This window comes from Leuciscus leuciscus (genome assembly GCF_965113295.1).
Source record: "Leuciscus leuciscus genome assembly, chromosome: 16".
Lineage (NCBI taxonomy): Eukaryota > Metazoa > Chordata > Actinopteri > Cypriniformes > Leuciscidae > Leuciscus > Leuciscus leuciscus.
Window position 1 is genome coordinate 13,151,660 of NC_138740.1, and position 27,207 is coordinate 13,178,866.

The 27,207-nt window shown below is 38.1% G+C and overlaps 1 protein-coding gene across 2 annotated transcripts in view; it reads right to left on the reverse strand.

Annotated features, from left to right (window-relative positions):
* The window catches only part of siah2l (seven in absentia homolog 2-like), a 42,761-nt gene that overhangs the window by 7,461 nt on the left and 8,093 nt on the right, over nt 1-27,207 (reverse strand). The window contains exon 1 of one of the 2 annotated variants that reach the window (XM_082141423.1): nt 1,617-2,804. The exons of the other annotated variant lie outside the window; for it this stretch is intronic. Within the exon in view, the coding sequence (XP_081997549.1) occupies nt 1,617-1,760 (144 nt within the window). The 5' untranslated portion in view covers nt 1,761-2,804. Of the gene's footprint in view, nt 1-1,616; nt 2,805-27,207 lie in introns of those variants that run through there. 2 annotated transcript variants of the gene reach the window in all.

Consider the following 27,207-nt stretch of genomic DNA (forward strand, 5'->3'; position numbering starts at 1 on the left):
TCTCATTTTGATAGATGACAAGGAATTTTGACAATCTATTAACTAGTTTTGAAGTGTGTTGACATGAAAATGTATTTTAAAAAAATCAACAAATTAACGGCAAATCAGAACACAAAATGGGCATGTAAAAGTCACACTTCATTTGTTTTTTGTTGGGTTTTAATTTTACCCTAGGATAAAATGCTCAGTTTTCAAAACAATTTTAAGCACATTGTGCTACAAGTACTGTTAAGCTTCAAGGGTACCGTTTCTTGTACCAAATGACTGATGCCTTTGTCTACTATGTTGACAGTTGGCACTGGGTAGCCTCATTTCAAGAAACTATTGATGTCTCCAATTCACCTATTCAGAGCAAATGAATGAGAGGCAGGCTTATCTCTCCTCCATTAACAAGCAGGAGGACCTTGAGTTGCCATCACCGAAGTGTCAGTTGAAAGCGAAGGCGTCTCCGCATTCAGATCCCAAGAGACTGAACCCAGGACAGACAAGATGGCATCATTACCGTCTCTCTTCCCTTCTCTCTCAAGGACAGGGTGAACGCATATGACACGGCAAGAGAAAGCGCTCTTTGACCAAGAAAGGCCACCATCATCTTGGTCCCCTCTTATAAGGCACCATGTCATTGTCTCTGCACATGACCTCATCACTGCTGGGAAGCAGCAAGACCCAGTTCATAATTACAATCATCTCTGTGGGGGCCTTCAAATAACCCAATCGAAAGGCACAGAGAAATCAGATTTCTCCTGATCAGTGGCAAGCCGTCGCACCCACTTCAACCACTGCAATGGAAGCCTGGACACTCGGAATCAATAGCAATTTAGTTAAAAGTTTGAAAGCTGAAATCGGCCCAGTGAAAGCCAGAGTAATTAGGTTAAAGGGGGAGGGGAGTTCTTGCTTGCAGCCTTCTCGCTCGGTTCTTCAATTACATTTAATGTTTTTACGGAGCAATTAGTGTAATGTGTCTGTATGAACATAGTATAATTGGCATTGAGCTGGAAAGACATGGAAACTGAGCCTTCTGTAATGTAGGATGACATGTAGCCTAAGTGCGAGACTAAAACAAAAACAATTCTAGAATCAAATCGTAATGTTTTGAGAATTTTTGTAAAACGCCTTATATAAAATCAAAGTTTAATTTAATAATTTCATAACATTTCGTAAAAAAAAAAAACATGATAGTTTTAAGCCTTTTAGCGTTTTTTTTGTCTTTGAGGCTATTTTTTGTGACTCATAAAATTATGAATTTAATTTCGTGTTTTATGACTTTTTTCTTTAAACTTAGCCTAGAAAAAGTATTCTATTACCATTATACTATTATGAGAGTATTTTTAAAGCAATATTTTAAAACTTTATGCCCATAGGCATAGGCAGCACAACTTCATTCCCTATTCCTGTAACATTCATATTTTCCTAAAATTGTCCTTTGGTTTCCAAGTAAATGCATGGGCTTAATGCCAGCTGACACATATGAAAACAAGTAAAATAGCCTAAGTGAAGGGGAAAAACCTATAAAATATTCCTGCAGCAAACAGCAAATGAACAAGTACCATAATACATAATATCTAACAAAAATAAAATTAATATATTGAACTATGATCTTCACATGCAATACTCACCTTGCTCCCTGGAAGTGGCTTGGTATGACAAACTGGTCGATTTGTGCCAGTGACACAAACACCTCGTTGTCGTGGCCAACCGAGCAGGCACCGCAACTGGGACAAATCCCTCAGGAGAGGGAAACAGGAGGCCGGGCACAACATCACCTCAATACAATAATACTCCAGTCAAAATGTTTGGAGACCGTTTGCCGCGTCGGACACAATTAGGCTAGCCTAATTCTATCTTCAGTATTCACAAATCAACCTGAAGAAATGCTGCTCAACATAAACAAGAAACCTGTTTGGGGTCTTCCCATTCACAGGTGGATAAAATCTAAATCTTAAGAATCTTACAATTAATGCAAAAAAAATGATTTTGAAATTGTGTGGAATGAACCTACTGACCCTACTAAGAGTCAGAGGCAAACTGAACACGCTGTACTCTCTCACTCAAGCGAAAACAACGTTCCCCTGAGTGCATCTGTACAAGTTCAAGTGTGTATGGCAGCACAAAGTAATTATATTCAATGTCTCTCCGTTTACCTCAGATTCTGTTTGTGTGTCCTGAAGGACACTGCCAAAACAAGTCTTACGGACCGGTTAGAGCGTCGCAGTCCCCTCGTCTGCTGGCTAACACATGCACATAACAGCAGTAAAACCAAACAAACAATCTATTGATTCAAAACATACACCATGGACTGCATTGTCCCCTCACAGGACCAGAAAGAGACCCGCGCTGTGATTCAGTAGCCGTTCAGAAACTGTCAGTGTCAAAACACCTCAATCCCAATTTAAATTCTGCTCTCCTTCCATGCAGACGCAAAAAAACAACAACACGCTTTTCTCTCAGTTTCCAATTCTGGATTTTCAGGTCAAATCAGTTCTTTGAAAAAGCTCTCAGGATAAGCCACAAACACATCTACGAACCGCAGCATCCTGTTCATATTGATCAGCCTCAATTAAAGGCTTTTAAACGCAGTCAGCTGAGATGTTGTACCCGCAGGAAAGCGTCATCCTCTTCTCATATTGTGCAAGATCCTACAAATATAGCTGGCTAAATGACTGCGATCTCTGCAAAACAATCTTTCCTCCTTTCTTTCTTTCTTCTCTGCTCTGTTGTTGCTGCGCTCCGGAGGGTGACAACTCAGCAGAGCTGCGGACGCGGAAAAACATTGTGGACTGCAGCACTGGCAGCACGCTTGCACACGACGGGAGGGGGTGGGGGAGGAGGAGGAGGTGTGTGTGTGTGTGTGTGTGTGTGTGTGTGGAGGGGGGGTTCTCACCTCCCCATTCCTCCGCTCGTGTTTTTTTCCCCTCTCTCATGCCTGTAGCACAGCCATTTGGGGACTTCAAGCAGAACGTAATCTACAGGTCTTTCATGTTAGATTTGGGCTCGTTTATTCCCCTTGCGGCACTTTGAAGGGCAGATATAAAAACATGCGTATACACGAGTGAGTGAGCCATAGGGGAAAAATATGATTATACATGATTTGTGAATATCAAAATAAAGATAGCCTATCTATATTTTTGTTTTTAAGAAAGTCTTTAATGCACGGCACGCCAAGGCTAAATTTATTTGATCAAAAATACAGTAAAAAAAAATATATTACAAAATAAAACAACTTTATTTTAATATATATTAAACTAATTTATTCCCGAGATGGCAAAGCTGAATTTTCAGCATCATTACTCCAGTCTTCAGACTCACATGATCCTTCAAATGGATAACAAAACTCACGGTTCGGATCATATTACGGTTTTTAGTCACAGATCGGATAATTTTTCCAGATCTGCAAGAAAAAATTAAATGGAGGGAGGAGGAGGACAGGGTCGGTAAAAAAAAGTAAGAAAAAATACACTAATTATAAGCATAGATAAATACAATATAGACAAATAAAGTAAGGTCTAACAGTAGTACTCAGGTACAGAAATGTAATTAGGCCTAAATGTAAAATAACACTATAGTGTTCACTGTATAAATCAAATATGGATTCATATGTGCTGTGTTTTGTTATTTGATTAACATTAATTAAACATTAAACAACTTGAGGCTGAGTAAATTACGACAGAATTTTCATTTTTAAGTGAAATATTCCTTTTAGACATAACCAACTGGGTTTACGAGAATACTTGCCTAGACGGGTATTTTGACATAATTATGCGTATATGTGTCCATTCAAGTGCAAGGAGATACGAAAGAGGATCTCACGGCTATACGTACAGATAACAGCGCACGAGAACTGAATTGAGTTCTTTCGCCTCTTCTTGCGCTGGAATGGTTTAAAATTGCTTGAATGTGTAAAACCTGCAGTGATGCATTTTTCTCACAATTGTTTGACGGAAAGTTTAAAAGTAGAGCATTTATTTAAAGTAGAAATCTTTTATAACAAATAAAAAAATACTATCTATATGTAATTCAAATTATAAATGGTATTTTTATACATTTTACAGTCACTAAATGAGTACAAGATTTACATTTAATAATTAAAATGAAAAAATTACTAATTTCTGTTATAATTCTGTAATCATTCCTAATAAAAATCCTGTTATATTTATGAAAAATAAAAAAATAAAAGTATAAATGCAAATTACTGATCTTATTGTCAATGATTCATCCATGTAAACACATTTTTTAACCACTCTGGTAATGTACACGCCGGACATATGTACATAAAATCCACAACCGACAAATAGGCTAGATCCAGGTCTCATCCTACAATTTTTTTTCTTTTTCGATAAACCGTTAATATCATAATAATTGTTCATATCAAACTGTCAAAAATGTTTAGGAAATATACAGCAAATAAATTGCCAATCCCTAATCCTGTATATTCCACATGTGTGTGTGTGTTTGCCTGCCTATAATAAATCACACCATGCATTGGATTTTCTTTCCTTAAGCACAGCTGGCTTGCTGACTATGACTTATTTTCACAGCTCCAGCATTTCATTTTTTTTCTCCCCATTGTCCATTTTCCTTTTCATCATTCTCTTTCCTTCAAGGCCCTCCTTAGGGTTGAGATGCATCAGATGAACCTGGCTGCCACAGGTTTTATTTACATTCATGCACAAGGAGAGAGACAATCTGTCTCACTGCATTCTACTCATCTTTAGCCTCTTTCACTTTCTGGGTGAGTGCCTTCACACATACACCCACACACTCACACTAGGCTCATACCTCTTGGTTTCCCCGCTTTGGAAAAGGCCGCCTATTTTTAGCCTGATGATGACTGGCAGGACAATCAGGAGGATACAATTATTGGGCTACACGGGAAGGAGGCTGACACTCGCATTCTTATTTCATTACAATGACATGCATTAGTATTTTAGGGTGGGTGGTAAGAACATCCCAGTTTGAGTCATTTTTATTTCACAGTAAAAGTATATATCATGATACAGTTTTCCTGGAAATTTAAAGATGCTCTAAAAACGATGTCACACGTTTTTTAGGCCGAAACATTTGTCGCATACAGCAAACATCTCCTCACTATCTGCTAGCTGCCTGTCCCATGAACACACTGAAAAAAAAAAAGCGGTCTCTGTAGACAGCCCAGGCTCCACAAACAGCAACAAAAACAAACTAGCCCAACCTGGACCACGAAACATAACAAACAGTGTTCCAGCCAATAACCGACAAGAATGATTTGAGGGTGGGGGTTGGGGGGTTAGTGCGCGTGCACATGAAGGGGGGTGTGGGGAGAGGAGGAGAGAGAAGCATGAAGAGGGAAGTTAGCTAGAGGAGAGATGCCTCCGCTTTGTTTGACAATACTTCGAACGTCAACAAGAAGTGACATCACCCAACATCGCTTAGAGCACCTTTAAACTAAAAATTTGTTGAATTTAAATTTCATATCAGACAGAATTGAAGCCAATTATTCATGTTATATATTTTAATTTCCTCTTATCAATGTAAAGCCGCTTTGGAACAATTTACATTGTTAAAAGCGCTATATAAATGAAGATGACTTGTTAACTGTTAAATGGTCAATATTTAAATTGTATACTATTTTGTCTCAATAAATTAAAATAAAACACTAAAAACTAAAATCATTTTAAATGCTACAAGTTAGGGGTGTAACTAGGGCTGCAGCTATCGATTCTTTTTGTAATCGATTAATCTAGCACTTAATCGATCGATTAATCGAGTAATCGGATAAAAAAAATGTGTGTGTTTTTAAACAACCAAAACAAATAATGCATAACGAAAATGATGTGGCTGTAAAATGATCAAGCATTTGGCTTTTATTTCTCAAAAAAAAAAACCAGAGGTATTTATTCCAACTCCAACATTTGGCTCCAAAACTAAGCCTATTTATTGCAATTTTTACCCATTTAGTGTTTATAAGTGCCAATGCCAACAATATATATAACAATACAGTTGTCAAGTTGTCAATACAAGTCAACTTACTGTAAAACATGTATAACATGTAAATCTATGAATACAAACTTAAATAGTAAAGGCCATTTGGCCTTAGTTTTGTCTTCTTAATACAACATAAAAAAAAGGATTGCATTTAACTGCAATTTAACTTCAAATTGCATGCATTGGAGACACCTACACATAGTGTAGCTTTGAAAAGGGGAATGTTTTATTGCAAATATGCATTTTGTTAAATAGAAAAAGAACAGCATTTTGTTTTTCACTTAGGCTAAGTATATTAGCACGTTTTGTAGTATTATATTGTTTGTTAATTGAAAATGTTCTATGCTCAATTACTTTGGTAGCCGATTATAATGTCTTCCCCAAAAGTACGAGTGGATTTGGAGAAGCAGGCTGGGGATTTTCATTTTTTGTTGTTGTCTGTAACTATTTGGCAGACGTGACGTACAAACAAGGTCTCGCGCGTCCGAGTGAAAGATAGAGCGGTGTGTGCGCGAGCCACACGAGAAAACACTGTATCCGCGCCACTGATCGCAGCGGCAACGAGCACTTTAATCACTTGATTTAAAAAAACACATTTCAGTGACATGATGGGTTTTAACTTCATTCAGGAGATTTTGGGTAACTGCACAACTGACAGATGACTTTGAGCGCACTGCCACCGTGTGTGTGTGTGTGTGTGTGTGTGTGTGTGTGTAACCATAGCGACAAAACGACCAACTTTCGGACCCTGCACTTAAGCCTATAATTTTGTTTTTAAAAATGTAATTATGTATTTAAAAGTTGCGTTTATCTTTACTCTCCGCCATCGCGCCAACTAAATTCAAAATGTATCACACGCTATGGTGTGCTTCCTGAACATTGAACAACGGTCCATATGAAACAATCAGATCCCTGCGCGTTAGTGCGCGTCATAGGAATTTAACGAGGCTTCGAGGCAGAGTTTTTGCCTCGAGGAATTTTTGTAATCGAGTAACTCGAGTAACTTGAGTAACTCGAGGAATCGTTTCAGCCCTAGGTGTAACAATACCCTCATGTCACGATTTGATACATCACTATACTGAACTCATGATACGATATTATTGCGATACTCCAAGACATATGATAAAAGGTTAACAAAAAACGATTAATTAAAATGCTAACTTTGATATTACAATGTGGGTGTAAATGAATAGGCTTGGACTTGGTGCTGGAAACCCAATGCACAGGACAATAGTGACACCAGAATAAAAATATTCATGATTCTGAAGCTGAAAATACAGGATTGTTTTAGACGAATATGCTTGCACTCTGTCACTGACTAGATACATTTAAAATAATGTAGGCCACTTTTTACTGGTAATATTAGACATTTGGCATTATCAGGACCAGCAAATATTCCGCATTACATTATTATACATTATATTCAATATTATAGTAGTTGAATGTAATACTGACACTAAAAACTCTGTAAACTTGAATTTTTTTCTAACACACTCATTTTCATTTTGGTTGAACTAGGCTATATTGTCACTATCCACGATACATATTGTTGCATATTTGTATTGCGATATATTGTTACACCCCTACTACAAGCCAATTCAGGCATCACAACATTATAAATGTACAATATGAAAACTGAATATTAATTTTGAGATTTGCTAGAGTGTTTTAAACTATTAACTGCATGCACTACATAACACAACATAACACAAAGGTAAAACAAATTCAACACCCTGGAAGATAACCAATAAGGTACAATTATATTGTGTTTATCATTTTGAGAAATATAATAAAATGTTTGCTTGGTGGTGTCAGATTTTTTAAATCATGCTGAGGAGTGAGGATATAACGTAGCAGACAGCAGGATCGGGTTTTTGTTGACATTTAATGTTGACGCATGTTATACAGTGTCACACCATACAGTCGTAATGAGCATATGGGCGCGCGCTCACGCACGCACACACACACACACACACACACACACGCACACGCACACGCACACGCACACGCACACGCACACGCACACGCACACGCACACACACACGCACACACACACACGAGGATGAGTTGGACAAGGTGTACTTCTCCAGCTAAAAAACCTAGTGTTTTTCCATTTGGACCCCATGATGAGAGATAAAGGATACAGAAAGCACTAAACTTGCCTTGGGTTCTCAAAACCAGGCAATTCAATTAAGCGATACTGCTCATGGATTTATGGGGCATGACAGATTGACCCGTGATTGCAGTTTAAATGTAATGTTCGCTGAGCTGGGACTGAGACAGATCGTATTGATACTGGTTCAGTACAATAACATAAGGCTTTTTATTTCGCAGGAGCTAGTAATGTGTTTTCACAGTAAGGCAAATGTCATGTGTAATTCCAGGAACTGTTCAGGTAATCTATTCAAAGAAGGTTGAATAAACAGCTCTCTCTTAAAGTCCCCCTGTATTCAATAATTCTATCCCTTAAAACTCATCTTTGATCACCAAAATGACATATTTAAAGTTTTTTCCTTGAAAAAAATTAAAATTCTTCATGCCATAAAATAGCTTGAATGTAACTCAACACCCTTTCCTCATTTAGTATGCGCGGTTCTATGAATATGCAAATTAGCCCCGTCTCCACTCACTCAAACCAGCTCAGAGATCCACTCATTGACGATCACACGTTGATCTGATTGGTTACAAGGTAGTTTGTGACGTCAGAAACACCAGCGATTTCAAACCACGTTTTTGGTTCACTGCAGTTTTAAAGAGAAAATACTCAGCAATGGTGTTGACTTATGGATTTGCACATGGTTTGTCTTAAAGCATATTAAAAACACCACATAGACGTATAAACAATATTAAAAGCTTGATTTCCACCACATTGGGACTTTAAACACCTTCTGGACCACACTAGTGAAATTTAAGAGATATCACGAGTGCTAGCATACTTGCGAGTGTCGTGCTTTCTACAAGAAAAGATGCATTTATTATCAAGTTAAGTGACATTTCAGACACATCATGGTCTGGCACTTTATTTTTCTTCTGCCAATAAAAAAAAAATTGTTTGGTACGAATGCTGTAGACCATAGACACAAAACCACTAAAAAATAAATAAATAAATCAAAACCAAAGTACAACTAAAACAAAATTATATTGTGATTAATGCTCTGTAATTTAAATCTTAACTGATAAACATTAAGGGTGTGAATGTACACGTATTCAGTACGGGTCTTTCAGTTCGTTTTAAACACTGCACATGCAAAACTTCTCTCTGTGAGGACCAAACCCCGAGTTTCCCCCCCCAGGACGGGACAATATTATTTATAATCGATATATTATGATGTTGTGAACACATCTGAAAAAATAACACAGAATGAGCTTCTGCCGGAGAAGTGCACGATCTAAGGGTGTGTCTGTTCACACTTGGTTAGTGTGGTTCATTTGAATAAGTGTGAACGCTGCCATCCGAACCCTGGTGTGCACCAAACAAACAAAATCTGGTGTGGTTCGACTGAAATATGGACGCAACACAGACCAAAGTCATCTAAACGAACCAAAAACACCCTAAACATCATAGTTGTGATGTTGCCCATCACAGTTCGGTACAGGCATCAGAAACGCCATCTTCTTGCAGCAGATCTTTGTGTGTGAGTGTGAGTGTGTGTGACGAAGGCATTCCTGCCACTGTTTGACTCCTTTACACATTTTATAAACTCTTCACAAGTTCTCAACTGGCCAAAATGCCATCATATGTACGCATACAACAAGCACATTTATCCTAAAACACAGCATTGGTTTGGACGGCGAGTTCCGTCGCAAAATACGTTTTTTATTTTTGTATCTTTAAGTTCGGTCTTAAAAAAGACAGTGTGAACGCTAAGTGAACCAGGACTAAATGTATTTTCACCTTTTGGTCCAGACCAAAAGAACCGAAACTACAGGTGGGAACACACCCTAAAGCCCAATTTATACTTCTGTGTCGAACTCATGCCGTAGCTACGTCGTAGGCTGTGTGTAGCACAGATAGCCTACGACCGTACGACGTACCCTGACACACACCTCTCCAAAAATGTAACAATGCGTCAATTCTACGCAAACCGCAAGCGCTGTGATTGGTCTGCTAGAATCCCTCCCTCTATGGGTAACTGCACGTCAACAAGGATAACGACACAGAAGTAAATGAAAACCAATGTGTAGCCTGCAGCATAGAGGATACGGCATAGGTCCGACGCAGAAGTATAAATTGGGCTTAAGTTATCTTAAACATGAGATGTTCTTTATATTAAGGACTTCAAACTAAAACATAAACCTGCACGGCTTTCACCACCATCCGACGTGCGTGTTGTTTAATGCGTTTGAGATGCGTTTTCTTCAGCGCACATCCTACGGTTGTAAACGTAATGGATATATGACTTGAATGCACTATGTGAAGGCAACAACCCTCCGCTTAGCGACGGGCGGTTCTTTGCCTTTACATTAAAATTATTTATTGCACAGCTAGCTGTAGATTTTCCCATTTATACTAGGGGTGTGCACGAATATTCGGCCGTAAATGCACTATATCCACGATAAATCACAAGCACTAATTCGCAGTTAGAACTAACTACACTGGGTGGCGCTGTGGAGCGTGTTAAGTTGTTTGTATTTGATCACATAATGTTGTCGTCTGCCTCGCGAAGTTTGGAATTACTTGGATGAAAATGATCTTACAAAATGGAATTACTTTTTTTTTTTTTTTTTTTTTTTTTTAATTTTTTTTTTTTTTTATTTAACTTTTTTCCAAATACAATAACAAACATCCGACAAAACACAAATGAAGCAACAGTAACAACAAAAACCACAACAAAGAGAAGAAAAAAAATATATATATATATAAATAATAATAAAAAAATAGTAATAATAACAAAAATAAAAAATAATAATAATAAAGCAAATGGAGATACAATGTAAGACAGTGTAACTATGTTAACTACAGTTAACTATGAAATCAAGACATGTGGTACTATATTTATATAATTCAAAAAGGGGTTCCAGATTTTATAAAATAATTCACCCTTGTTTCTCATTGAATATGTGATCTTCTCTAAGGGTACACAGCTGCAAATCTCTGACAACCACATTCCAATAGGCACATCAGTGTCTGCTTTCCATTTCAAAGCAATACATTTTTTAGCTATTATTAACAACATTTCAGTAAGCTTAATAGCCTGTCTGTTTCGGAGGTTAGAGTTGTTAAAATTGCCTAATAAACATACCTCTGGATCCATTGGAAAGTCAATTCCATGAATCTGTGATATACTATCACATACTTGTACCCAGAACACCTTAACTTTAGGACACAACCAGGTGGAATGCAAAAATGTCCCTTCCTCTGTACCACATCTGAAGCAGAGGGGTGAAATACTGTCATTAAATGTATGTAATCTAGCTGGAGTGTAGTAAAGCTGGTGTAAAAAATTAAACTGAATTAATCTATACCTAGAATTCAAGGTTGATGTGACCCCATCTTTACATAATTGACCCCACAGGTCTGCATCTATCGTTACCCCCAAATCCTGCTCCCATCTCCTTCTGGATTTATCTGGGTCATCTAAGGGCTGATTTGAGATAAGAGCTTCATATATTCTAGAGATAGTTTTATATAGTGGTTTATCGGAATAACAGAGTTGCTCAATAAATGTCAAATCTGGTAATTTAGGATAAGTTTTTGTTTTGACTCTTAAACAATCTCGTAATTGTAGATAACTAAAAAATTCTTTATTACTCAAATTATATCGATTCTTTAACTGTTCAAACGACATTAAGACATCACCGTCAAAACAATGCTCTAACAGTGTAATTCCTTTATCTGCCCATATCTTAAAATTTTTGTTTTGGTGACACATTGGTAGCAATCTGTTCCCCCATAAAGGTGTTTTTGGGGAAAGAAAATGATCCTGTCCCAGCAGAGACCGCAATTTATTCCAAGTCTGAACTGAATGTCTAATCATGGGATTATTAGTTCTTGTTTTAATCAGTCTGTCATCCCATGTATATAAAATATTTGCAGGACATTCTTCTTTTATCTCAAATTTCTCCATATTCAGCCAAGAGGGAAAGGGGGTATTAGCAAACATTTGAGCTAAGTACCTGGATTGGGCTGCCCAATAATACATCTTAAAATTGGGAAGTCTCAGTCCTCCTTGCTTATAATTCAAAGCCAGTTTATCAAGGCTGACCCTAGGAGTTTTACGATGCCAAATAAAGGATCTTAATAACTTATTAAGAGAAGTGAAAAATGAATTAGGGATTAATATTGGAAGAGATTGAAACATATATAAGAATTTGGGCAAAATAGTCATTTTAACAGCATTTATTCTACCAAGTAATGTGAGTGGTAAATCCATCCAATTGGTTAAATCTCTACCCACCTTCTCTAAAAGACTAGCCAAATTAAGTTTATAGAGATTCTTTAAGTCACCATCTACCTGAATACCCAAATATTTAATTCCTGTAGGAGAGCACTTAAAGGAAAAGCCGTCCAGTGCAGTAGAGTCAAACCCTGATAATGGCAAAATGACACTCTTGTCAATATTCACTTTGTATCCAGAGAAAGTGCCATATAAGTGTAACACATTCTGTAGATTTGACAAAGAGTCTATGGGGTCAGTAAGAAATAAAAGAATATCATCTGCAAATAATGATATTTTATGCATTTCAGGGCCGATTCCAAAGCCTTTTATATCAGAGTGGCATCTAATAGCCTCGGCTAGAGGTTCAATAGCTAGTGCAAAGAGAGCTGGGCTTAGGGGGCATCCTTGTCTACATCCTCTATACAAGGGAAATGTGGCAGAAGTAATTCCATTAGTAACTATTTTTGCTTTAGGAGATTTATAAAGTGAATAAATTAGGTCAATATATGCAGCTCCAAATCCAAATTTTTTTAGCACTTCAAAAAGATATGGCCACTCAATGCGATCAAAAGCCTTTTCGGCATCAAGAGAGACAGCTACTCCCGGTATACGTTTTTCTTTAGCAGTATGAATGACATTGAATAGTCTCCTCAAGTTGTTTGCTGAAAGCCTCTCCATTACGAAACCAGTTTGGTCTGGGTTAATCAGCAGAGGAAGACGAGTTTCTAACCTCTTGGCTATCATTTTAGTAACTAATTTATAATCCACATTAAGGAGAGAAATTGGCCTATAGGACGCACATTTCAGCGGGTCTTTACCTTTTTTGTATATTACCGAAATTAATGCATTGGAAAAAGAGTCTGGAAAACACTTGTCCGTCCTAGACTGGTCAAGTACTTCCATCAAGTATGGCACAAGTAAATCTTTAAAAACTTTATAAAATTCGGATGGGAAGCCATCTTCACCCGGAGATTTATTATTAGGCATTTTAAGAATGGCTTCAGTCAACTCAGAGGCAGAAAAAGGTTGATCCAAATCAAGCCTGTCCTCCTCTGAAAGACATGGTAAGTGGATTGAGGATAAGAAAGAATCCATTTGTGTACTTTCTGTACTTGCCTGAGAAGTATATAACTCTGTGTAATATTGCTTAAATGCATCATTAATCTCTACAGGAATATATGTATCCGCGTTGCCTGTATTTATAGCATTTATCGTTCGCTTCTGTTCATCCCGTTTTAATTGCCAGGCCAAAACTTTATGTGCTTTCTCGCCAAGCTCATAATAACGTTGATTAGAACTAATAATAGCCCTCTCTGCCTGGTAGGTGTTCATTTTATTATACTCCATTTTTTTATTAAGTAATTCCCTATAAACATCCTTATTCTGATCCTTATGGTATATTTTTTCAAGTGCTAAGATTTCGGATTCTAGCTCATTCAATTTGGATTTTTTTGATTTTATTAACCCCTTAGTATATGCAATACAATGGCCCCTAAGATAAGCCTTTAAAGTGTCCCATAATATGAAGCTATTAGAACAAGAATGTTTATTTGTAGACGTAAAAATATCGATTTGTTCTCTAATAAATTTTTGGAATTCCAATTGTCTAAGAAGAATTGGATTTAGCCTCCACCTATAAGTTCGTCCTATTTTTTCTGGGATGGACAATGACATTACAAGGGGAGAGTGGTCACTCAATAAACGAGGAAGATATTCAACATCCATCACACCATATAAAAGTTGGGTGGATAACAAAAAATAATCTATACGGGTATGCGAATCGTGAGGGTGTGAATAAAAAGAGTAATCTCTATCTTGTGGATGTTCATGCCTCCAAACATCAGTTAGATTTAAATCTTTCATAAAAGCAGTGGTTGATTGAGCTGCTTTAGAAAGAGGCAATGGTCTGGTTGAAGATCTATCAAGTACATTGTCAAGACAAAAGTTAAAGTCCCCACCTACCAAAAGTGAGCCTGATGATTGAGCGATTTGAAGGAAAACATTTTGCATAAACAAGTGATCATCAATATTTGGCGCGTATATATTCAACATTGTCCACTGTTCAGAATACATATGTCCTTGTATCATTACATATCTTCCTGAGGGGTCAAATACCGATTTTGTAACTGTAAAAGGGATATTTTTATTTATCAGTATTGCCGTTCCCCTTGACTTAGAATTAAACGATGCAGCAAACACTTGACCTACCCATTCCCTTTTTAATTTTTTATGCTCGGAGTCCGTTAAATGGGTTTCCTGCAGAAAAACTATTTCTGCCCCCAACTTCTTAAGGTACATATATACTCTTTTCCTTTTAACTGGACTATGTAGACCCTTAGTATTAAAAGTCACAAATTTCAAAGGTTTTGTTGTCATGTATAATCTATGGTATCAAAATCACCATATAAAACACCCTCATAAAAAATAAACATTATCCTGATTGATCCACTGTCACCCTGTATTTTAAATGTTGACATGTATCTCTCCGAAAAGGAAATAAATAACATAAAAATGATAATAATAATAAAAGAACAACACATATAAACACAGAAACCCTGCTAAAGCTGCTGAACCAGAACTATCAGCAGCTAAGGGGGGAAAAAAAACGTTGAGAAACGAATAGGTCGCACTTCCTTCCCAAGCAAAAATGAAAAGCTACTCCCGAGCTCCCTTATATATAAAACACACTGATATAAGTAATCAACAGTCATTTATAATAATGCCCTAAACATATTGAACTCTTATTACAAATCTAATCATGTGCAGCCGCCCGTCAGAGAAAAACTGTCCAAGTCTGTTTTTTTCAGTCCATTATCAGATGAAGCCCCTCACTGATATTGATACAATAGAAAGAGAAAAACGAAATACAGTAGGCCCAACTCAATACTTGGGGAAAATAAACCAAAATAGGCCTAACGTTATAGGCTACCCATTCAAAAAATAAAAAATAAATAAGTCACAGGTGGCCAAAGAATATTAAGTTCCCAAGATCTCAGTTTAACATAATCACTCACCCATCCAGATCTAACAACTAATCGCTGAGTCAAATCGATCTGGGACAAGTAACGTTAGACTGTATCCATCCCAAAACGTCGTAGACTCCACCACGTCATCAACTACAACTCAGTCACGTTCCGACAGAAACTTGAGGGCTTCGTCCGACGTGTGACAGAACCGTGTTCCACCATCCTCCGTAAGAATGCGAATACGAGCGGGATATACAAGATGACAGTTGACATTCTTCTCCTTTAATGCCTTAAGCGCTGGAATCATCCCTCTTCTGCGGTTCATCACTTCTGATGAGAAGTCCGGGAAAAAGCTGACTCTCTTTCCATCAACAGAAATTGGTGTTTTATCTCGGGCGATACGAAGAATACTTTCACGGTCCTGGAATCGCAGAAGTCGAATCAGGATGGGCCGCGGAGCCTTTCCCGGGACTCGCACTGCTGGAACGCGGTGTGCACGCTCGATGACAATTGGAGCGCCGAAGTTCTCTTCTCCCAACACGCTCGGCAGCCATGTCTTAAAAAATTCAACCGTATCCCGACCTTCAACTCCTTCACTCAGTCCAATCAAGCGGATGTTATTTCGTCTGTTGTAGTTCTCTATATATTCCATCTTATTTCTGAGAACCTCGTTTTCTTTTTTGATGAGATTGAGTGACCGCTCATTTCCCGAAACTACATCTTCCACATCACTGATTCTTTGCTCGGCCGTAGCGATCCGGCCTTGCATAGATGAGACAGACATGGTCAGGGTATCAATTGATCCCTGAATGGAGTTGCGAAGTTCCGACATTTGAGAGATCAGCTCTTGCTTAACACTCCCAATGATCTCCCGAAACTCTTTCAGCGCGGCGGCAAGAACCCCCGCTGAACTTTCCCCCTCAGAGACGATCCCCTCAGCAGCCATTTGCGGAGACTTTCTCTCAGTAGTTTCGGCGACTTTATGCTCATCTTTCCTGGGTTTTGGTCGACGCTCCATAGTTCCGCGTTACACACAAGTATCAGATAACCTTTTTACAACTATTTGGGCAATGTTTCAGTGTTTAATTCAACATATATTAGGTGATTTCTAGAGAGCTCTCCTGGGCCCGTCTAACTACCTCGAGCGCATCACGTGACTCCGTCAGCACCAAATGGAATTACTTTTGATCAAATTAATTAATAATTTTAAGAAACAAATGCCCATCCCTAGTTTATACCATGGTCATTTGCTAGCATTGACAAGTTGAGGCTGTTATTGACGTTTGCAATGCAAAATTTAAATGGAAGGGTTAAAATTACGGGTATTTTAGTCAGCTACCACTCGTTAGGTCTAGCATTTTGCAGATTTTTGTTGTAGAAAAAGTCTAAAATCACTTGAGTCACACAGTTCCAGATGCCAAAACTCAGATTTTATTGGAGACAAAAAAGCCAAAATCCTTGAAGAATATCTGATCTTCAACCTATCAGTACTCGAAATGAAAAAAAATTACAAAAGCCGATTTTCAACCGCCAGGCCGAATGGTTATATTATAGAAACAATGAAATTCTTATATTAGACTATCATTTCAATAAATATTAGTACTTCATCCCAATAAGTAGACCAGAACTAACTGCTATAATATACATTTAAGCAAATGGATGTGTATAATATTACAAACATACCCAAACTGAGGGACAGACTGCAGTAGTTATCACTCGCCTTACAACAGGCACCAATTTCTGTCATAGCTGTACCCCGAAGAGCTCAACAGAGAGGACCACCTGTCAATCAATCAACTGCAGCCCCCCAACACCAAGCGCTCAAAGAGCCAAGCGAGACAGTGACGGGATGAGATTGGCAGCCTGCCAGTGTGTGCACACTCCAAAACCATTCCAATTTCCATTTCCTGCACACGCACACACAAACACTAGAGAGAATCCCAGCTCTTAACGCAGACATGAGCAGAATGTAAAGAGCTGAGGAACGTGGAAATTTTAGGGTCGACAGAGTGTGAAATGTAAATGATGGAGAGACTATGAAGGGAAGGAAGAGAGAGAGAATGAATTAGGAGAAATGGCTTCCCCTCCCTGATTGGAATTAGCAGTAAATGACTTGGATATTTCCATGTCTGGCATTATACAAATTTATATTCTGCCACAAATAATTTAGTGTCAACACTTTTCATTACGCCGCCTGGCATGGCATATATGCCTGGCTATATTATAAACCACTGATGTGATATCTCAGCGCAATAAAACATTCATCCACAGGAGAACTAAAGGCCATGTAAAACTGCCTACATGTACACATGGGCTGTGTTTGAAATCATACATTACTCCACTTATATAGTCCACTTGAGGGAGTGAAAGAAGGAAGCCAGAAGGGATGAAGCTTTTGTATAGTTTGTTCTTGCCGTTTAATAATTATTTGGAACTTAGCAAACTGGCAGCTCCAGTAATAAGATGAAAATATTTATCTTGAACTCTGTCATGGAAACTAGCATGTATAACCCTTAATTAAACAATTTAATAAATTAAATAATAATTTATACTTCATATTTATATTTATACTGTATGATATTACAATGTAGCCACATTGGACCACTGGTTTGGAAAATGGATGATGGATGATTCAGTTGCAGGCGCCATGTTCTGGCGAGACACTGGAATTAATTTGCCGCAACTCACAGACAGTGCATTATGGGTAATCCCGAGCCGTTGAGGGTTACATCGGTTGTACACTCATTATTGCGGTGCATTGTGGGACTGAATCAGTGCACTCGGTAACGTCCACTAAGGTTTCGGCCACCGCTACAAATGGCTGTTCCCTCAAATAGTGCCCTATTTAAGGGTATAGAGGGCGATTTTGGACACAGCCATGGTGTAACAACAACATTTTACTAAACACAATCACAGCCATCATCAAAATATCATCAAATGTAACAGATGTTGTCATTAGCCAAAAGATTATGACCAAATGCCTAATATGCAAAACAGCGCCGACCTCCCGAGGCATGGACTCTCTGAGACCCTTGAAGGTGTTCTGTGGTCTCTGGCACCAAGACGTTAGAAGCAGATCCTTTAAGTCCTGTAGGTTTTGAGGTGGAGCCGCCGTTGATCAAACTTGTTTGTACAGCCCATCCTACAGATGCTCAATTGGATTGAGATCTGGTGAATTTGGAGAGGGGCAACAGATTGAACTCTTCATCATATGAGTCATATGAATCAATCAACCATTCCTGAACAATGTGTGCAGTGTGGCAGTTGCTTTATCCTGCTGAAAGAGACCACTTCCACCAGTTAAAACCATTGTCCTGAAGGGGTGTACCTGGTCTGCAACAATGTTTAAGTAGGTAACACGTCAAATTTACGTCCACATGAATGGTAGGACTCACGGTTTCCCAGCAGAATATTGCCCCGAGCATCTCACTCCCTCAGCCGGCTTGTCGTCGTCCCACAGTACATTCGGGTGCCATCACTTCCACAGGTAAACGGTGCACACGTCCATGTGATGTAAAAGAAAACAGGACTCATCGGACAAGGTGACCCATTTTCCACTGCCTCAAGGTCCAGTTCCAATGCTCACGTGCCCTTTCAATGGTGATCATCATATGCATTTTGATTGGTCTGTGGCTACGAAGCCCCATATACAGCAGAGTGCGATGAACTGTGTGTAGTGACACATTCTTCCCATAACCATCATTAAAATGTTGTGTGACTTATGCCACAGTAATAATCTGTTGGCTGGATAGCCTTCGTTGCCCTCGTGAATCAATGAGCCTTGGCCGCCAGACACCCTGTGGTCAGTTTGTGGTTTGTCCCTCCTCAGACCACTGTTGGTAAAGTCTCACCACTGCTGACCGGGAGCGACCCACAAGCCTTGTCGTTTCAGAGATACTCTGACTCAGTCGACTTGCCATAATAATTTGGCCCAAGTCAAAGTTCCTTGGATCTTTATTCCTGCCCATTTCTCCTGCATCCAACACGTTGATTACGAGAACTGATTGTTTACTTACCATCTAATCTATCTAGACATTAATAACGACACACTTGTGACTGGTCATAATGTTTTGGCTCATCACCACGCATAGGGCTCGACATTGACGCATTTTTTGAAGGGGCAAGTGAAAGAGCGCATCACATGATCCTTCAGAAATCATTTCAAATTGATTGATTTGGTCCTTAATAATATTTCTTAGTATTGATTAGAATGAATTTCTTTGAAAAAAAAACTTAAATCATACAACATTCCACCTCAGCCTGACCAAATATTACATGCCATGACAGGAGACCTACAAATCACTGGTTTGAAAATCTGTCTAGTGGCATGTCCAACCATCAATATCTTCTATTCCTCAAATCCTAATTGGGTAGAACAAGGTTAAATTGCACTTTCATTCAATTTGAGCCCCATTGTATGACAAACCGCGGTGTCCCCTCCAGTTTAGCCTCCTGGGAATCATTCAGTTCAGGCACAATAGTCCAAGCTGCCCGTCTCTCATAGAGCTCTCTTTGCTCCAAATGGCCCCTGATTAAAAGGCTCCGTTAAGTGAATGGCCAAGTTACTAAGGAAGCAGCTGGATGGGGACAGAGACGGGCTGTAGAAGAAGGGCTACAAAGAGAAGATGATTGAAACCGAGACAATTGAGCCATCCCATTAATCTCGCCTGACTTCCTTTAACCATATTCACATCGAGGAACTGATCTGGGGAGGGAAGATATTAAGCTATATATTTACAAAGAGGATTGGTAGGCCCCTTCACTTAGCTTATTTAACTCATCCATGGATTTAAGGTAAGTGCTCGCTAGTTTAATGGGATGAGGAAAGGTCACCCAGTAAGGGATTGATTACGGCTGGCTAAAGAGCTCATTGACTGCGCTATAATGGACATTAAACAAAGCTTAAGCGATGAGGGACGAAGGTTAAACTCAATAAAATTCAGCAAACTGTCCAGATGCAAATTTAAGTCTACAGTTCAGAAGCTTTTTTTCAAATAAGAAACCATTGTTGAAACCATATACAAATGGCGAAAAATCCAGGTCACAATGTTTGACTTAAAAGAGTTCACCCAAAAATAAAAATGATGCTATTATTTACGCACCCTCATGTTGTTTCAAAACCATATGACTGACTGAATTCTGCTATTATGAAAAAATTCTCATTCATTTTTCCCACACAATGAAAGTCAATTAAGTCCAAAACATGGTCCCCGACCTCCCTGTTGACTTCTCATTGTATGGAGGGGGGTTTGGAACAACATGAGATGACATTAATAATTACATTATGATTATTAATTAAACATTTTAAAGTACACTTATTTTGATGTGACTAACATACTAAAGCACATTTTAAGAACTAGATTTAGCACTACACTTAAAGTCAATATTTTCTAAATGTACTAAATTGCAACTATCATTACGTCATGATAGTTACTATCATTTGTAAATACAAATTTATGCCATAAAAGTTTCAATAGAAATTACACTAAAGTATATTTTTGTTTACCATAAATGCTTGTACATTCGGCAGTACACTTTAACCGTATTTCAACAGACAATAGAAGTAATTATGAAATGACATTTAAAAATGTACTTAAACCATTTATTGCATTTATCATAAATTTTAACTATAATCCAATTTCATTTATTTGTAAATGACATGCAATTAGGTGTCCGAAAACTTAAAGTATATTCTTATTTCCGTAATAAGTATTCTTTTTAAAAGCATGCCAAAGTGTGCTTCTTTTTCACAAAGGTTTCCTTTAAAAGTTGTCACAAAGAGCTCAATTAACCTATTAACTTTTAAATGATTAACTGCTTTTTGTGCGGATCGTTATATTCCATTACCCTGTCTGGATTCCACGATGGGCCATTTTCCTTGTGGCCAGTGAGCCATGATCGCTAGAGAGCCACTGGAAGGTTGCGCGCTTCGGGCAGAATCGTACGCGAGGCAGATGTCGCATCATTAAACAGGCCGAGCAGAATGTGGTCAAGGATCGCTGCGTCCATCATTAATGTGCAGAAGAAGTGAGGAGCGACGCATCAGTGTGCCCACGGGGCTGATACAAAATGCTGCTGACATGGCACCAAAGCTCAATACTGTTTTCCATAGGCGTCCTCACATTGTACAGTGAGAGAGCGGGAGGAAGAAGGAGCTTGGGTGCATTCCACTGCATCAGATAATCCAATTTGAAGACGGAGCTGAGGATGAAATTGCTCAGCGCGTGATGAAAAGCAATTCCGTTCATATAATAAAGAGCTGCACAGAAATGTAACTACTGTGCTTACGGGAATGTGCTATTACTTTGTTCTTCCTAATAAAGTGGAGGAGGTAAATGCCTGAAACGGCAACCACATAACAAAAAACAAAACAAAACAAGCTCCTAGAACATGCGCTAAAGTCTCTCAAGACTAGCATGGCTGGTTTGGGAAGACCGAAACCAAAAAAAGGAATGATATCATATTATTATTATTATTATTATTAAGTCATATTTTGTTCCATAGAAATGGTTGACAGTAAAGCTTAGAAACTGACTGTGGGCTGCTGATGAAAATGTACTGATATATTAACAGCAATAACATCTGAAAAAGTACGTTTTTATATAACACCAGTGGTGTACAGTAAACTATTTTTACTTTGTTACTGTACGACTTAAAGGAATAGTTCACCCAAAAATGAAAATTCTGTCATTAATTACCAGATCCGCAAGACTTTCATACCCAAATTAAGATATTTTTAATGAAATCTGAGAGCTTTCTGTCCCTCCTTTGACAGCCACTTTCAAGGCCAAGTAAAGACATCATAAATGTAATCCGCGTGACTCCAGTGGTTTAACCTCAGTTTTATGAAGCGACGAGAGTGCTTTGTTTGCGCAAAAAAACATAATTTACCACTTTATTTACAAAATATTAATCTCCAAAATTAATATCTAAAAAATATCTTCATTTGTGTTCCGAAGATGAACGAAAGTCTTATGGGTTTGGAACGACATGAGGGTGAGTAAATCATGACAGAATATTCATTTTTGGGTGAACTATCCCTTTAAGTATCTGTACTTTATCAGAGTATTTTTATTTTAAGAAACTTTTACTAATTATTATTTTGGTAATCGAGTAATCTGTCGATTATTTTGACGGTTAATCGAATCATTTTTGTGGTAATAAAAAAAGACTTAAGTGAACAACAATAGTCTTTAAAATGACTTAAAATACATAGGCTATTTAATAACAATGAGACAATAATAATAATAATTGGTTCAAATAAAGTATCAAAAGTAAGTAATCGTATAGTTTTATTGAACAACACGATTAAAAATACAAAATGTAACAAACATAATAAACAATCAACTCCTATACATATTATAACAAATGCCTGCGTGTTGTTTCACTTTACAGCAGATCATATCTTTATTTAATATTGGCCAAACATTTAATTATAAATGCTACAAATGCTACAGCCACTGTAATTTCTTGGACAAGAACATGTGGAGTTTGTGGACATCAATACATGCAAACTCGAGCGAGGGGTTAAACTTTGAAATCGTGACCAACTACAGTTTGCATGTTTAGAAACATATTGATGTTTTCTCCTGTGTTGGCTTGAGTTTATAAATGATTTACGTTACAAATCTGGTGAAATGACGCACGTTGCATTCCCAGATGAATGTTATAAGCAACCCAAACTTGCAGGATATGCAGAGAGAGACTGCATTTGATATTACATACTTCCCTACTATATAGTAGGGCAAAAAAAACAGTATGTCCGAATTTACAATACTGATAAAAGAGTAGGCAAAAAGTACCCGGATGACTCACTACTTAAGCGTGCATATGATAAGATACTTTACTATCCCATGAGGCCACAGGAGAGGATTTATGAATGGCAGTGAAGCAACGCGACTGACACTGGTAGGTCACATCACATGATCAACTTGTAGGTCAATGACAAAATGGCGAAAGTAGTACGTAATACTACACATTCAACAAAGCTGCTGAGACGCGCTCCATGCATATAAATGATAACAGCGCAACGCTTCGCTGTGAAACACAAAGCGCCTCAGATTTTTATGCATTTCCAAAGGCACATTATTGGAAACCTGAACAGAAAGCACATTCGGAGACTAAGTTCTTGTGGAGCAGCATTTACTGTGAACGGAAGAAACTCGTAACCTGCGCTCATGTAAATAGTGCTGTGCTTCACTCTAAAACCTGCAGTGCAAATAATGCAAGCACTGTGAAAGGTTTTGCTGCAAACAGTCATGCTGATCTCTCAAGACAGCTTTTCACCTCAATGAATCACCTCAAATATCATCACGTTTTAATATCACACACCCCTACTAATCACTAGTATGACAAGTGCTGGCTAGAATAAATAAATAAATGGTTAATCGATCAGTAATTTTATAACACAAGTACATTAAAAATCAAGTGTTTTTTGTCTTTTATTCATGTAAAATGGAAAAGTAGTACTTAATACTTTTAATTGAGTAATATTTGATTAGGGTATCTGTAGTTTTACTCAAGTATTTGATTTGTGTATTTGAGTAAAATAACCAAACTGTTTAACACTCAGGCCTGGTTTCACAGACAGGGCTTAGACTAAGCCAGCATTAGGCCTTAGTTTAATGAGGACCTTTAAGTAGCTTTTATAAACGTGCTAAAAAAAAAAAAAAAAAAAACATTACTGGTGTGCATCTTGAGACAAAACAATCTATTTCAGTGCAAGTTGCATTCATTTAAAACAGCTCAAACATGCATTTTAGTCTGGAACTAGACTTAAAGGTGCTCTAAGTGATGCCGGGAGTGTTGACATTCGAATTGTTGTCAAACAAAACGGAGGCTAGCTAGACCCTCCCTCCTCCTCATCCCGTCTCCTCCCTCCTCCCCTCCCCTCCGGCATAAAGGAAAGTCAAAGTAGTCACTAAAAACAAAGTTAAGTTTTACTGATACTTCATTCAATGTGTAATGTCACCAAGTTAGATAAATGCTTTTATATATTGCAGAACAGAATGCAGAAAAAGAGAAACATTATCTTAAAATCGTTTCGCCACCTGAGGTTATAACTATAACTATAGCTCCCATACAAGGACGCAATAATAGCAAGATAACGCTAGCTTCGCGTTTCCCAGTCAGCATAAACAACGGCGGCGGCATAAAAAACTTTGGTCTAAGTTGTCTATAGCCTATAAATGAACATTCAAATCCATAACAAACAGTGGATGAAAACAATCATTCACACAAATTGTCGCCCTACTGTGAATTTGCTTGACCATTTACAATAGAGATTGATCACTGCTAGAAACATATATGTTGTATTCACCAAAGCTAACGCTGACTGCATAGTTCTAGCTAATTACATCCTTGTGTTGGTTTGGCGAACATGAACGTCAATTTAGAAATAAAAATGGATTTACCTGTTCTGCAAAAACAGAGCAACTGAATGTCGGATTGGAAGCCCTTGTGCCGCCGAAGTTCTCGCCACCTTTCGAGGGTTTTTCCGATGTAAATTCGGGACTTCGCGCGTTCCTTATCCTTGTCCCTCTTTGCAATTTGTTCATCGGAACGTCGTCTCTTTGGTCGTGTGTCGGCCATAATTCAAACTTCCCTCTTCATGCTTCTCTCTCCTCCACACACCCCCTTCATGTGCACGTGCACTAACCCCCAAACCCCACCCTCAAATACTTCTTGTCGGTGATTGGCTGGAGCACTGTTTGTTGTGTTTCGTGGTACGGGTGAGCCCAGTTTGTTTTTGTTGCCATTTGTGGAGCCTGTGGTGTCTACAGAGACCGCGTTTTTTTACAGTGTGTTCAGGGGACAGGCAGCTAGCGGATAGTGAGGAGATGTTTGCTGTATGTGACAAAAAATGTTTTGGCCTAAAAAACGCGTGACATCACTTAGAGCACCTTTAAGCCTTTTTTTGTGAAACTGGGGGTTAATGGCATCCTTTCACACAAACTTATGCGCTGCAGGATCCAAAGTAATTTCACATGCTCATAGCTTAATGTGACCGCAACCAAAGAAACCACTGAATAATCCATACTAATTTTTATAATTTTTTTATGATTTCAGTTGTGGCTGTGTAATATGACTAATGGATATAATAGTCCAGACAATGTGTGCACTTCAGTGGAGCTGAGAGGTGTTTATATTGTATTCCGCACTGTATGCGATAATGACAAGTGACGGTGTGGAGAAAATATCCACTGAATCAGCAAGAAGCAGCAGTGACAGTTTCCTCATCATTACCATGCATTCTTTAAACAGATCTAAAACAGCTAACTGTGCATTCTTTCTGCTCTTTCCTTAAAATATTGCTGTGCTGTATAATTGTGTAATATAATTGTGTTTGTTATGCATATATTATATCATGGCACTTCCCCAAAAAAATGAATAAATGCATATAATTGATGCCATTATCTATACCCCTCCACCCCCACCCTAAAAAAACAGCAATTCCAAATAATAATAAAAAAAAATAAAAAATAGCAAATCAGTGCAATTCCACTATAGTACGGAGTTTCCATATGGTCAATGTTCAGTAAAAATATTGCACGTTAGATAGAGATCAGTGTTATCCAGATTGCTCTTTTTCAGGAGAGGCTTGACAACTGCAGTTTTAAAGCCACAATATGTAACTTTTTTGCTTTAAAAATAGCAAAAATCACTATATCTATGTTATATATTTTTTTTAGTTGTGTACTTACATTATCCCGACTGTTTCCAACAACTTTCAAACCAGGAGAAATTTGTAATTTAATTCGAGAAACGTCCCGTTTCTTTATTTCCGTTTTGTCACCGTCAATGGCGTCATATCCGCGTTGTCCCTGGTTTCCGCTCTTACTGCCATGGCAACCAGAGCTCTCTGATAGTAACCAAAGCGACTGACGGTAGCTCGCAATGTCTATTTGCACGCTGTTGTTGTTTCGTTCAAACATTATGGACCATGGCAAGCAGACTTTGGATACAAAAGGAGAACTAAAACGAGAATCAATATCAGCGCGGTGTTTTCGAGATGCCTAGAGCTCCCATAGACAGTATATAAACGAGAGCTCCACGTCCGAGACTTTGACCGCTTCTACATGTACTTTATTAAACAGGTGAGCACATTTACATAAAACTAATCAATGTTATATAGCTCAACATGATGAAATGTTAGAATATGATCTGTATGTTATTCTAATGTTGATCTAGCTTACTGCTAGTCTCATACAGACAAACTAACACATACATTTCAACACATTCAAATGCAGTTTAGTGTGATAGTGTAATGTTAGACCAAGTGAAACAACGCTGCGTTACCTCAAGTTTAATTTGTCTAATAAACTGACCTGTGACTGTGAGTAGTAATTCTGCACTCGTGTGTAACGTTAGTTCGGTAGAATGAAATGTCCATATTCCTTATATGATAGCTGATAGCTGTCTCTTAGCAATCCCGAACTGCTTCATATCACAGTCATGATAAAAGCATCGATGTATTCAGTCAGCCATAAACATTATTAGATCCATAGATAAGATCGGTCGGCTTGACGTTGACGACAAGATCCATAATTCTTAGCAAATGTTGCGTCATCAAACTACGCCTTTGTTATTGTAAATAGGTTAGCGACCCCTAGTGGCGAAAAATTCCATACTGTACGTTTAAGGGACTTTGGAAAACTCCCGGAGAGAAGTGAGGAGTTTACCACTTCTAGGGGATCTACTTCTAAACAGTTTAACACACTTTTGAAAAAAGATGTGGGAAGTGCATCAAGGGCGCAGGCTGATGTTTTAAGGTGCTGTACGGTTTCTTCCAAAATTTTGCTTCGAAATCATAGTAATTAGTAACTACTTTCTGCTGATGGGGTCTGATCTGTCTGACCTCAGCACAACTTTGATATTATTGATTTTCTTAGAGAAGGAAG